At 43.4% G+C, this 14,126-nt stretch overlaps 1 protein-coding gene across 3 annotated transcripts in view; it reads left to right on the top strand.

Moving 5' to 3' along the window:
• Positions 1-14,126, top strand: part of PHF2 (PHD finger protein 2) — an 85,530-nt gene that overhangs the window by 56,700 nt on the left and 14,704 nt on the right. For 2 of the 3 annotated variants that reach the window (XM_065074930.1, XM_065074929.1), the window contains exons 8-17: positions 279-366; positions 936-1,042; positions 2,192-2,283; positions 3,521-3,610; positions 4,644-5,015; positions 5,924-6,043; positions 7,282-7,400; positions 7,999-8,177; positions 8,403-8,476; positions 10,053-10,210. In XM_065074930.1, coding sequence (XP_064931002.1) covers positions 279-366; positions 936-1,042; positions 2,192-2,283; positions 3,521-3,610; positions 4,644-5,015; positions 5,924-6,043; positions 7,282-7,400; positions 7,999-8,177; positions 8,403-8,476; positions 10,053-10,210 — 1,399 coding nt within the window. The remainder of the gene's footprint in view (positions 1-278; positions 367-935; positions 1,043-2,191; positions 2,284-3,520; positions 3,611-4,643; positions 5,016-5,923; positions 6,044-7,281; positions 7,401-7,998; positions 8,178-8,402; positions 8,477-10,052; positions 10,211-14,126) is intronic. The other variant, XM_065074928.1, reaches the window with a different exon arrangement.

Raw genomic sequence — 14,126 nt, 5'->3', positions numbered from 1 at the left:
TGAGCAGCGTGTCCCTGTTCAGTGTCTGTCACCGCTGGAGGTGGCCCTGGGACCAGACCCAAAGGCGCGTAGCACCGTCCTGGGCTGGGCCTTATCATGCAAAACAAACAAGACGCCAGATGGGACTGTGTTCAATCCACGTGTGGTTCTGGTGCTGATTTGGTCCAAAGAGCTGTAGTAGGAAGTAAGTTGCTAAGTGAAGTATAAACATCATGTTGTGAGTAAAGTCTGTGTTATTGTCCTTCCAGTTTCTATCCTCAAGACTCTTTTTCTTTTAGGTTGGATTTATGCAACTCTGACACCTGTAGACTGCCTGGCCTTTGCAGGACATTTTCTACATAGTCTAAGTGTTGAAATGCAGATGAGGTAATCTGTCTTTAAAATCTAAAATTAGGTAGAGGCTCAGTTTTTAATAAATTGGCCATCTTCTCTCCTGTTAATTAGCCTACATGTGCAGTAACATTGGTGTAGCTCTATTGGGCAGTTTTGGAAAGCGTACCCACATTTATCCCCTTCAACCTGTTCTCCCATGCCGAGTTATTCCAGGCTGTCTTTACACCTATTGCATAGGAAGGATATGTGAGTTGTAGCCAAGTCTTGAAGGAAGAACTGTTAAAAACTACCAGTTTTACTCTAGAATTTGCCTTCTGGATAAGCCCCCACCTGCTCAGCTGGGCTCTTCGCCCACTGTAAGACAAGAAAAGTAATTCTTTACTGATACTGGACAAATAATACAATAAAACTATCTTACATCTGTATCACACAGTTTCTTACTAGTGATATTTTTATGTTTTGCTTTTGGTCTGATGGCAGAATACTTGGTAGCAGCACCACAAAGAAATGGGAATGCTGCAAACTGAACCTTGGGCATTTATGAGCAGTGCGACATACCTGTGACCTACTCTGCTTTAAGTTTGTGTGGCTTTGTATTGCAGGGCATATGAAGTAGAAAGACGATTGAAAATTGTCAGTCTGACTCAGTTTCCAAACTTCGAAACTGCATGTTGGTATATGGGAAAGCATCTACTAGAGACATTCAAAGGTAAAACCACATTTCTTTGCCTGCCTTAATTGCTCAGCACTGGGGGCCTCAAAATAGTTGCTCTTAATTTCTGCCGATGTGCCACATAAAAGATGGACCAAAGTCAGTTTTGTTAGTATTTGAAATCTACTTTTAACATAGTGGCAGAACGTGCTGGTCTGGCCCAGCTCTCCCCTTAATATCCTGCCATCTCGCTCTAGGAAGGGCCTTAACTTTCCCTCTTACCTGTGTCTTTCATCTGCTTTGTAAAATGTATTTGAGTTGCCTCAGAGGTACATAATATTGTAATGTTTTAGTTTTTAGTTGCCTGTCGAGTCTGGGTTCGTTCACTGGTTTAACCTACTGAACTACACGTGCTGTCAGCCCGGGGCGCAGAGCAGCACGTCCTTGTCCCATGGGCAGGTCATGTACACACGGGGCCACAGCAACGTCAGAGACGTGGCCGGCAGGAGCATTGAGAATTAAAGCAAAGTTCTATGTGAAATTCAAAATCTTCCTAGTGAGATTCCTTCAGGGTTGATCCAAACATCCCTGTGTGTATGTTCTTTACAGAGTCGGGCTCGCTTTGCTCTTTGCCTCTCTTTTATTACAGAATGTGTCTAGAGACACCCACCAGATCCTTTTATAATGAGAAAAATGCGTCTAATTAATAAGCAAGTCCCTCCGAGTGTCACCAGGAAGGGGGCCCTTGTGACCAACTCTCAACAAAAACTGGAATGAGGGGAAAAGTTTAGGCAAGCCTGTACTCATGCAGAAGTGAAATGCATTGCCCCAAATAACCTTTGTTTCTGCATATCGGTACTTGCATTTTCAGTCAGAACAAAAGAACCGCTGACAGTGCCTTTTTATTCCCACAGCCTAGGATGTGTGAACATGGAAGCTAGCTTGAGTATGGGACCAAGAAAGGAAGCGGAAGGAGTGCCAGTGTAGACATAACTTACAGGAGCACAGTATAGGAAGGCTGAGTTGGATTGATGACGCAGTAAATACATTCCTTATTACCATCAAATTATAGCAGGGATTAATTTGTGGTGACCAGCTTTCAAAGAGTTAACTTTCCCAGTGAAACTTTTTCGTATTAAAGACTTTATGTAGAACAACTTTAGCTATCCGTGTTTCAATAGCATTGTTTTTTTTTCCTCTACTTAGGTTTGCATAAAGCTGGGCAACAACCTCCTGCTCATTTACTCCAAGGAGCAAAAATTCTCAATGGTGCTTTCAGGTCATGGACTAAAAAACAGGTAGGAGGTCATTTAATATTGTGTTCCTCAGGTTTGTCAGTCACTGGAACAGAGAACAAATGCTAGAGCAAATAATATCTCCATAGCACAACAGCTCATTCTGAAATCCCAAAGAGAAGAGCCTGGGAGAGCAAGGAAGGAGAGTGATAGTTGGGATTTCTTGGTGCAACACGAGGAGTCAGCCCAAAAAGGGTGCCACCTGAGTTTTAAAAAAGCCAATTCTGCACACAACCAAAAGGATTCTGAATCGATGTTCTCCCTGACTCTGAGCATTTTCATGTACCAGATCAATTAAGCAGAGGTTGTGTATGTGAGCAAGGTCTAGAACGTTTTGGTGTGCACAAGGTGCCCCGTTCCTGCAAATCAACACATTAACTGAGCCAGGAAATACATACTGGTTGGAAAGAAGGTTTGAAGGGATTCGCAGCCTGGATTCCTGCTGCAGCCATTTCTGAAGTGATATTCTTGCGTGTGTTGATCCTGAAGTTTTAAGGAATTAGCTGCAGGAGACAGGCCCTTCAATCATAAAATGTGAATGGGGAACTAGTAGCTTTTGGGTTTTTGGACGTTTTAAGGAGGAATGAGCAGCTGAGCACATGGTTAAGCTAGCTGATGGCTGTCCTAGATTTAAATGGAGTCAAAGACTTGACTGCTCCCTGCTGCACAAAGCCGGTGATTGAGCCTGAACCCAGAACTGCTCCCTGGTTCCTATGGAAGGACTGACTGGTGTGGAACTCTCTTCTCCATGGCACCCTGGTTATTTTTCCACTTGCCATGCAGATGAGAAGTAGTGAGTGAAAGGAAGTCAGACTGGGTTGGCACTGAGGTCACGTTGAACTTTGAGTATTATAACATGACGTGAATGAAAATGTTGTTAGTCCTTGCAGGGAGCTCCCAAACCACTCTGCTGGCGGGGTACATGCCTGTTATACTCATTGTTGACACCAGCCTAAGACAATTTCTCCTCACAGAATCTGATATAACAGGGGTGCAAAGTGATGTTACAGTTGTAAGAATGCAATAATATCTGAAAAAGGCTTTGTTCTGTCAGGACAACTATTTACAGTAATATCCAGAAGGGGAAAAAAGTGTATTTTTTCTTTATTTAGACTAGTGATGCAGTCAGTATTCATTTCAGTATATAGGAAAAATATTGGCATGTCCCTTAATGAGGTTTTTAAAAACATTTTTCCAAAAACATGCACAGAAACAGCAGTCTTGCTTTGTTCTGTTTTAGGCTTTAGCAGAGCATGAAGATGAACTACCAGAAAACTTCAAACCAGCACAGCTTATCAAGGACCTTGCCAAAGAAATAAGATTAAGTGAGGTTTGTGTGCTTTTCATAATATTAATGATGTTCTGGGTCTTTTAATGATCTAGGCTATACAATGGATGACTCGAAATAAATGAAACATTTTTCCCCACTCTCTGCTCCACACCCCAAAGTATGATGGAACTCAACACTCTTATTCCAATGATCAAGCTCCCTGTGTCATATCTCCTTGTCCTTTAGTTCGTTGGTCTTGTCAATGACATTGGCTGAGCTGGGGACAATTAGTCTGTACATTGTCCCAATTTCCCTTGCTCTTCGCTGGACTGTAGGTAGAGTTACTATAGCAAATGTGATAATAATTATAACAACCCCTCCAAAACAAAACCAACCAAAAAAAAAACCAAAAAAGGAGGTTGCATGGAGGTTCATCCATTCAGTTTGACATCATATTCCACTTAGTGGAGATGTGTGATGGTGACAATACTAGTTCAGTTATTTCAAGGAGACATTCTGTTACATTCCATCCCTTTACTATCATATCCTAAGACCTCAAAACTGAAATCTATCTTGTCCTTTTATCCTCTTTCATGTAGTATTTAAGTTTTCTGATTGTCAGAATGGCAAGATAAGCAGAAAATAATTTCTTTCAATTAGCCAGACAGTGTTAATTTTAATTGGGCAGCTATTTTACTGCTTATTTTTCCTGAGGGCATGAAACATGATTCTGCTACATTTGTCACATCTGAATTAAATGGAAATAGTTTGTGCTTGAGCTGATTAGCATTTTAAACAAAAGACCCTTCGTTTGGTGTATTTATTTGTACCTGATGGTGTAACCTGGGGAGAGTTACGTTCCTTATGAAGCCAGTGGAGCTTCTCCAGGCCAAACTTGTGCTTGAGGAACGTGGGGTTGAGAATTAGTGGTGCGCGCTCCTGTGACGTGCTCGTCATTCCCTGGATGCAGTTACCCCCTTATCGAACAGGGAATCTTTGGGGGTTGTTTCCCCAAGGAACGGGAGGGTGCAGGGGAATATCAAACGTCGGACAGATGGGTCTCAATGCCTTCCCGTTTTGTGCTAAACTACAGAACGCTTCGAAAGCCAGCAAAGCAGACACGAGTGCCAACACAAACACCGAGGAGATCTGTCCTGTGGAGAAGGAGGAGGCACCATCACCCGTCCAAGTGACACCTCCGCCCCCACCTGTAGAAAAGCTCCCTAAAAAAAAGACTCCCAAAACTGTGAAAACCCCCAAACAACTCAAGCCATCCAAACCCCCCAAGCCTCCCAAGCCACCCAAACCCCCTAAACCTCCCAAAACACCAAGAGTGAAGGGAGAAGGCAAAAAGAAAGGCAAGAAAGCAAAAGAGAGCCCACCACCAGCCATCCCGAATCTTGACCTGCTGGAGGCGCATACCAAGGAGGCTTTGACAAAGATCGAGACGCCAAAGAAAGGGAAGGTGGGTCATACTTTAACCTCTCCCTGTTCTCTTGCCATAATAAGGGTAAAATCACTCCTTAGAACTCATGAAAAAACTAATACGAGCAACGCAGCGTGAAACCCTGACTCCACTGAAGTAAATGGAAGTTTTGTAACTGTAAAACCGCCCTTTTGTTACATGACTGTTCAATTTGATTTGACTGCTTGTTTAGTTTTGATACGGAGCCTCCAAGAAACCTACTGATTGGAGCTGAGTCTGCCGAACTGCAGCCAGTTGCCTGCCCAAGCTGAGGCGAGATGAAAATTAGAACACATTTTGTAATGGCGCTTTTCTTGGCCCTTGAACTATTCTATTCTTATTTCAAGTGTTATTAGCACGCATGCATTTCCATAATCAGTTATCAGAGATGAAGGAACTGATTTCTGAAGCTGATTTGCATGAAATTTTGCTCTAGAATAAGCGGTTGAAGATAAAACAATAGTTTCCTTCCATTTTTGCCCATGTAGGGCAAGTTTCATTTTGATGTCAATGTGACTTTTGCTGCTGACTTCAGCAGAGGCCAGGATTTCACCGAGGCACTGACAGAATAATGTTTAAAAGTATCCATAAGGCTTTTCTAAAATGTCTCTGAATTTCCCAGTAGTTTGTGTGCAGTTTGCAAAACCTGTCCACAGAGCAATAGGCAGGGAGCTCAGCATGTTTTTACAGTAACCTTGTCTGTTGGGATATCAAAGAGAAATGCAACTAGTCTTCCTCATTCTCTGAAGCAGCACTATTTGATTGAATCTCATATTTGGGTTCAAAAAGAATTAATCGAAAGAGGAGTTTTCAAAAATATATCATGTTATATTCCAGATGAAAAATGTGTTTCTGTAACATGCCAGCACTCCATCCTCATTAAGAGTACATGCTGACTTTTTCCCCAGGCTGCAAAGAATGTTTTAAGTGTTCCAAATAAGGAACCTGCTAGTAAGCAGAATGAGGTGGAGAAATTTGAAGTTCGAGAGCAAAATAAAAGCAAAACAGAAGCCAAATGGAAATATAAGGTAATGTCTCCTGTTAAATTCTGCTGCTGATTCTGCCACGTAATGATATGTCAAGGGTGGAGAAATGTTCATAGGTCTACCTCAGCAGAGGTATTTTCAGTTCCCAAAGAAAATATTTTGAGCAGAAAATAATCAAGTAATCATTGATAAAGGAGGTGTGTGTGGTGGGTTTCAAAAGCATGCTTGAATTGTCCATCCTCATCCTTGGCAAAGCCAGTAGGAACACTATTAATAGTGAGGTTTTACAATGCAGATCTCTTGTGGTACTTACTTTAACCTCGTCATATGGCGTGAAGTCTGGAGTAGTTCCAGAGAAATCAATAACTAATGAGGGTATAAAAGTAGAGTTAATGAAATCTGAATTACGCCCCATTAATTAAAAGCTTGCCTTCCTGGAGAGCTAATGTAGGGTGAGTAAAACTCATTCACAGAATGAAACGTTTTTTCTCCAGGTGCCGTTTAAAACGTGGTGACAGGAGGCTTTCTCACAGAAATAACTGTCTGAATTTAGCCTTGGTTGTGAATTTCTAACGACGAATGTGCAAACAATTCCTTAAAACAAAACAAAAGTACTTGTATTTTCATGTGGGAAAACTACCAAGAGTCGTGAATCGTTAACATTAGAGACATTGACATTTTTTGTGTTAGATACAGTCACGGTTAATGTTTATTTGATCAATATGTACCGATTAATTCCACAGCCAGTACAGCTTAGGAAAACATTAAGGTGACTCTTAAAAAACAATGAAAGGCTTCCTTTGTGCTGAATGAATTTGATACGAAATGATTGGATTCATCATTCAAGCTGTTCTGAAGGTGTGACGGGAGCAAGCGGAGCCTGGGGACGCGATGCCACCGTCTGTGCGTGGTGGCGCGTGCCCTCAGCCCCGCGACGCTCAGGAGCAGCCTGTTTAACTCCGATTTGCTAAAGGCATTTTTAGTATGTAACCTCAGTCTGTAGCAATTTAAGAGTGCAATATTGAAATTCGGCATTGTGTTTGTGACAGGCACTGCTTAAAATGGTGCTGAAGTGCTGCTTGAATGGGGATGAGTCCCTGAACTAAAACCCATGTTAGTCTGTGGAGGAGTGTAATCCTCTACCACTTACTACATTTGGGGGAACGTATTTTTCTCTGCATATAAATCAATGGATTCTCTAAGGTCACGTAGGAATCCAAAATAACCACAACTCATTTAACTGCTTTTATTGTTCTGTTTTGGATCTTTTTGCCTTTCAGAACAGTAAACCTGATTCACTTCTGAAAATGGAAGAGGAACACAAGTCAGAAAAGACGCCTGGATCAGGGAATAAGGACAACAAATTTACGTTCTCCTTCTCAAACAAGAAGTTGCTTGGGTAAGTAAAAAATATGACAAGACACATCAATTAAAAAGCAGTTTTAAAAGTCTTGTAATTATTTTTTAATACAAGAAGGTGAAAATCTGCTTTTCTGGTCAATGTAGAAAACACATATAGTCAAAAAGTGCTTTGCTCTAGAACTTCATTTTACTTAGAACCCAGTATAGTTGGCCATAACAGCAATGACTTGTGTTTTGGCACTTCAGGTTGTTACTCGTTGTGTTATATCAAGTGGTTTTTGTGCAGATCCTGCTCAGGGTACATTTTTAAACAACTGTTAAATGAACTATGCATGCCAAAATTCCATGCTGCGTGTGCATTATGCATATCTTGATATACTTTGAGATGGCTTTAAATAATACAGGATTTATTTGCAGCCTGCCAAGGCTACTTTAATTGGCATCATATTTGAAGATATAAGTTGTAGATAGAGAAATGTGTTTGTAAAAGTAATTGAATTGCTGTGGCACCTATGAAAGTGTTCGAGTTGGGTGAGATTTCTGCTTAAAGATGCTCGTTGTCTTCCTCTCTGTCGATTCACAAAATGTTTTCCGGTCAACGTATTGTTACTGATTTATAGTTTACTTCTTTTCAGTTCAAAGGGAGTCAAAACCCAGCTGAACACCAGTGTGTTTGGGTCACTGCAGAATTTTAAAGAAGATAAAGCAAAACCTGTACGAGATGAATATGAATATGTGTCAGACGATGGCGAACTAAAAATTGATGAGTTTCCAATCAGAAGGAAGAAAAACACTACAAAAAGAGAACTGCCCTGTAAGAGTGTTTCCTATTTTGTCTGTATCTGTGCAACGAATCTTATGTGTTGATTATCCAAAACTAGTCTTTAAAATCTATGTGTTTTATAATAAAGAAAACCATGTCTTAAGTATCAGTCACATATAAGTGAATTTGGAAGTTGCTTTAGAAGTTATGGCTTAGCAGTGTGATTTTTTTGAAGGGAAAAGAACCATGACTTTGTTTTGTTTTGTTTTAATTCAGTTTTAACAGATAAAAAAGACACTGTGCAGCACACTCCCGTGAAGAAGCCGAAGGTGGAGTCAGTGTCATACAAGGTATGGGTGTTATTGTACCTCTCAGAAGCGAGTGCCCGTCGTGTGTGTCTGACATGCTGTGATGGCAGCGGCAAAGCCTTCGTGCCCGCTGCTCTCACGGCCTCTCAGACATCATGAGGACGAAGCATAATTTTATTCTGGGCCTCACACTGCTTGTACCCCATGCAGCCTGCTGGGACGCGTGCGTGGGGACCGTTGCAGTCGTACCGCAGCGTGAGGACAGGAGCGAGTGACGGGAGGAATGGGAAGGGTCGGGAGGAGGTTTCTGGATGTTGCATGGCTGACGGGCACAGGGCTCTGTCCTGAGCTGTGCTCCCGACCTGTGTCTGTCCCCCCATTTCCATGGGCTTTGGATGCTGGTCATTAAACTGCCACGCTCACGTTTGACAGATGGAACTCAGAGTAATGCTCATACAACTGAGCTCATGTCATTTGGCATTTCACATTACTGGAGGCCCTTAACACCTACTCTGTAGCAATTAAAGCTTTTGTTTGCTGTCAGCAGAATCTCCCTCTGCCCATTATGGGCTCACATCTAGAATGCCCATGACTCAACATGACACTTTAGGATGTCCCTCGGCCATGCCAAGGTGCCTGTTGGTAGCTTATTACCTGCAGGAACCCGAGCAGCACAGGCCTAAGTTTGCTCTGTGTTAGCATTAAAGCTCAGTGCTGGAAACTAAATGATGTTAAAATTAAACGTTTTGCTCAACTGTTAGTAAAAATTCATATTATAATATCTGAAAGAGTCAGAAGAAGCAAACCAGCCTGTTAACACAGAACTGTAGGTGATTGAAATGTTTGGCCCTGAGAACTAAGGAATCTTTTCATCCTCCTTTGGCTCGGGGATGTTCAAGAGCAAGTGCAGAGCTCCTTGCCCCAGTCAGTACTTGATGTCTGGAGACCCCTGCATGGGAAAACCATCCTGGTGTCTCCGTGTGCAGAAATGTAAGGAGGGAGACCAGTTCCTGCAGTTTAAGCAATAAGGATGCGGATTATATAGACCTGAAAGCAGGGCAGGAATGGGGAAAAAAAGTTCTGTTATACTCTAGACTGCTGCGAAATGGGTCTGTCCCATTCCTCTGTCAGATTTTTGTGTTCTCTTGCAGTAAGAATGGCAGATGTGGGGCTGTCCCTGGGGCTGAATTAATAGTTAATATTCTTGCGAGATACAGACCTGTGCCCTGATGCATATCGGGGCTGGCAGAGACGTGGCCGCATGCCCACATCTTTTGCAACATGGGTCATGGTCTCAAGCACAGGAGCAGGGGCTGAGAAGGCAACACAGCACCTGGAAACTGCTCGGTGGTTTGATTCCATGCGCAGGATCAGATCTCAAAGCTGGCTCTCCAGGCTTGGAAGGGGAAAGGAAAACCCACCACGCCTATGGGCTGCGAGGAAATGGATTCTTACTGCATACCTGGGGTTTTTTTGTCATTTTGTTATTGCTTTAATGAAACCAAACTACAAATGGTAGCCTTGTGTCTTTGGAGGAGCAGCAGGCTGCAGAAATGTGCTGTTCTTGTTGACTTAGTGAGTTCCTGGGTTTTTTTGAGCCTTTCCCTTGCTTTTGCAGAGTGACGACTCATCAGATGAAGATTTGCTTCACATCGACACAGAAGCAAAGCCAGGGCGCAATTCCAAAGTAAAGAAAGAGAGTGGAAGTTCAGCAGGAATTCTTGATCTTTTGCAGGCAAGCAAGGAAGTTGGAGGTTTAGAGTATAACACCAACAGGTATGTACCAAGGGATGCGTTTTCCTCTTACCCATAAACTAAAATAGTTCTTTTGTGGTGTTGTGTGTGTGAGTAAGGGAGAGAATGAATTCTGCAGCTCAGTAACTGCTTTTTCTCCAGTAAGCAAATTCTTCCTTTATCCTGTGATCTGGAGGGAGAGGCGGAAAGTGTGTGGGAAAGATTCTAGTGGTGTATTTTAAACAAATAGAGGCATTTCACATCTGTAAATGCTGAACATCCGTTTTAGCAATAATACTGTAATAGCTGAATCATTAAAAAGGAAGAGAGAGCTGAATGAATATAGCTTGAGGGCATGAGTAATGTTTTTTAATGTAGTAATAATGTAATAAAGTAATCTAAATGACCACCATTCCTTCCATAAGACATTGTAAAGTGCTGTGCAGTTCCCTGAATATTGAACGTTTGAAAGAAGAAAATAGTAGGCTGTCTACCTCTACCCTCCTGCACACCCTTGATCATCATTCTTTCTCCCCAGCAAAATACACGACTTGGAAAAAACCCCAAACTCTTTCACAGGTGCTTCTACACCTAAAATGGAAGCGCTTGCCTGGGCTTGGTTGTGTTTCGTATGGGACAGCTGTAGGTGGACACGGAAGGTGCCGCTGGATGTTTTGGAATATGGTTAATAAGGTACAGCACTAGCTCTTTTAGTAATCCAAACAATGAGCAGTGGTAAAGAAAGGCAAAATTGGAAAATATGGTTCCTAGACTCACATCTCACAGTTTAGAACTGTCCGGAACAAGGGTTTAGTTTGGACCCATCTAAAAATGAATGTATGGGTTCACTAGCTGCGCTCTCTACAGGCCACATCTGGTCTTAAAATACAAGTAGGGCAATTAGATAATAGAAGTACGTGTGTTGTTTCGAAAGAACCTTGTGGGAATCTTCACATAGGGAAATGTCTTGCTTAACTCAAACCTTAGGAACAAAGCCCTGGGAAGGGGTTTTGGGTATTTGGAACAGTTTCTTCCTGGTAAGGGCTGTCGGGTATTGGAACAGGCTGCCCAGGGCAGTAGTGGAGTCACCATCCCTGGACAGGTTTAAAAGATGCAGAGATGAGGTTCTCAGGGACATGGAGTAGTGCCAGGGTTGGACTTGATGATCTTAAGGGTCTCTTCCAACCAAAACGATTCAATGATTCTAACGTCAGCTGAGTTTATAGCTTCCATGCATAGAATGCTGCTGAAGATGTGATCTGCTGCATCTTATGCCCTGTGCTCCTTGGCAGTCTGCTGGTTAAGTAGATCTTTGCTGCTTCAGTCTTGAATGATTTGTTCCCTGGCTGTAGAAAACCAGAGGTTACTCCCATTGCTCCGCAGGGACCGCAGCCTTTGCACTTTTGGGAGCTGGGGGCTGTTGGTAAATACTGGCACAAGTTTCTGGCCTCTGGCATGTTGTTCCAAACAAAGGAATTGTCCTCTGCAAGGTGAGAATGGCAGGCAAGGTAGTGATGTGGGAAATTGCATGAACCATGTGGTAAGGCTGTTCTGGTTTGGCATTTTAATCAGCCAGGTCCATCTCCACTCTGCCGTGGTTTGAAAGCCGCCTTCCCCAGGCAGGCAGGACGTGCTGGTTCTCCAGGCTGGCTGTCTGAAGCAGCATTTATCCTACTCCCGATTCATCTCGGTGCGTGGAAGTGAGATGTGTTGCACAATTTTATACGTGCAAAGCAGTGAAACCAGTCTGTTTTGAACAGAAAAGCCAGATCCCACATGTAGCGGTTTCGGGGGTACCCCAACAGCATCTTTTTCCTCCCTGTTTTCTCTAGGTCTGCCTTGGTTGTACAAAGCCACAGAACCTGTGGAGGAGGTAGAAATAGGTGTATGGGTGATGTGAGAGCGGAGAGTGGGCTGGACAAGGTGCTGTCCTCACCCACCTTGCTGGGTGTTGGGCGTGTGGATAAAGGAAAAGTGCAGCTTGCAAATATGAAAGGACTTGTTAAACTGGAATGAGAGGGTCCCCTCAGAGAGGAGGATATTATCTAAACCTGGGGAAGATTGGAAGTTCAAAGCCATAACTAAGGATTCCAAAAGATACACCCCATGGTCAAAGGGGAACATCACAAAATCCCGGAATGTCAGGGGTTGGAAGGGCCCTGGAAAGCTCATCCAGTGCAATCCCCCCATGGAGCAGGAACACCCAGATGAGGTTACACAGGAAGGTGTCCAGGCGGGTTGGAATGTCTGCACAGAAGGAGACTCCACAACCTCCCTGGGCAGCCTGGGCCAGGCCCTGGCACCCTCACCAGGAACAAGTTTCTTCTCAAATTTCAGTGGAACCTTTTGTGTTCCATTTTGTACCCATTGCCCCTTGTCCTATCACTGGTTGTCACCCAGAAGAGCCTGGCTCCATCCTCATGACACTCACCCTTTATATATCTGTAAACACGAATGAGTCCCCCCTCAGCCTCCTCTTGTCCAGCTCCAGAGCCCCAGCTCCCTCAGCCTTTCCTCACACGGGAGATGCTCCACTCCCTTCACCATCTTGGTGGCTGCGCTGGACTCTCTCCAGCAGTTCCCTGTCCTGCTGGAACTGAGGGGCCACAACTGGACACAATATTCCAGGTGTGGTCTCCCCAGGGCAGAGCAGAGGGGCAGGAGAACCTCTCTGACCTACTGACCACCCCCTTCTAACCCACCCCAGGTACCATTGGCCTTCCTGGCCACAAGGGCCCAGTGCTGGCTCATGGTCGTAACACGTGGAATAAATTATCAAGGGAAACCATCGAAGCAAATTTTATCAATGAGTTTAAAAAAGGAATTTGTTTGATGTTGAGAGAGAACATAGAATTTTTTAAGGTTGCAATGTGGTGACAGAGCTACAGAGAAATCTAAAGGAGGGAGTGTTGCTGAACAAGGAGCATCTTGTGATTCATCCTTCCTCCATTTATCAGGCAATTGTCTCTTTCAGAGCTTAGGTGGATGCCCAAGATTAAAGCAGATCTAAATATAGGCTGGCTTCATGCAGGGTGCATCAGCTGTGAGGTACCAGGCAGCTCTGCGGGGCAGGCTTGCCTTTGTGCATCAATATTTAGAGTTTATGGCTGGTTGCAGCATGGTGATGAGGATCATCTCTGTGCTGAGCAGAGCTGTGTGTGTTCTCTGGTCATTCTTAACGGGGGTGAAAAAAGCCAGTGGTTTTAAAATCAAGTAACACGGTCACTACATATCCTTAAAAGGCTTATCTTGACCAGCCTGCTATTTCTAGGAAAGAGATCTAATCTCAATTTAGTCCTAGTTTTTCTCCGTTATTGCCTTCCCCCTAGCAAGGAGTGGTTGATCTGAACAGCCGACCACCTCCTGTGATTGCAGGGGTATGGGGGGAGGTACCAACATGTCTGCAGCTCCCAGGAAACATCCTGTTTTTTGGTTGTCTGAGCTCAAGTGGGTCAGTGGTTCTATATTTTTCTGATCTCTTGAGGTTTGGCCCTGACTCTGCAGCGGCTGCTCAAAAGAAATAATCACATTGGCAATTGTTGTCTATTTGGCTGTTCCTGTGAATTCCTTTTCATTCTGTGTTATGGTGCATAGTGGAACTAGTGTCTAGGTCAAATTTATACTTACATTTTGGCAGGTAATTAGACATGTAGGTTGGTTGGTTAGTTGTATCTAACTCGGGGAATGAAGTTACCAATGTAGTATGTCCACCATACTTAAAGTTTGGTAGAAGAAAATTTGTCAACCATTGTAAGAATTAAAAGATCATTAAAAGATGCCTTGGCCGTGTTTACGCTGCTAACCATTCCATGTATAACATGTTTTGCTGCCCACTTACCATGTGCAGAAATGCAGGGGTAAGGGGAAAAACAGGTTAAAGAAATGGTCCTCAGAGCTTCTCTTCCTTGCTCGGGAGGTGCGTTTTGCTGTCTGCAAGGGGTTAAAAGTGCCACTGGGT

Source organism: Columba livia, chromosome 10, assembly GCF_036013475.1.
Source record: "Columba livia isolate bColLiv1 breed racing homer chromosome 10, bColLiv1.pat.W.v2, whole genome shotgun sequence".
Taxonomy (NCBI): Eukaryota; Metazoa; Chordata; class Aves; order Columbiformes; family Columbidae; genus Columba; species Columba livia.
The sequence above is the reverse complement of the archived record's forward strand: the minus strand, read 5'-3'. Positions and strand labels throughout refer to the sequence as shown.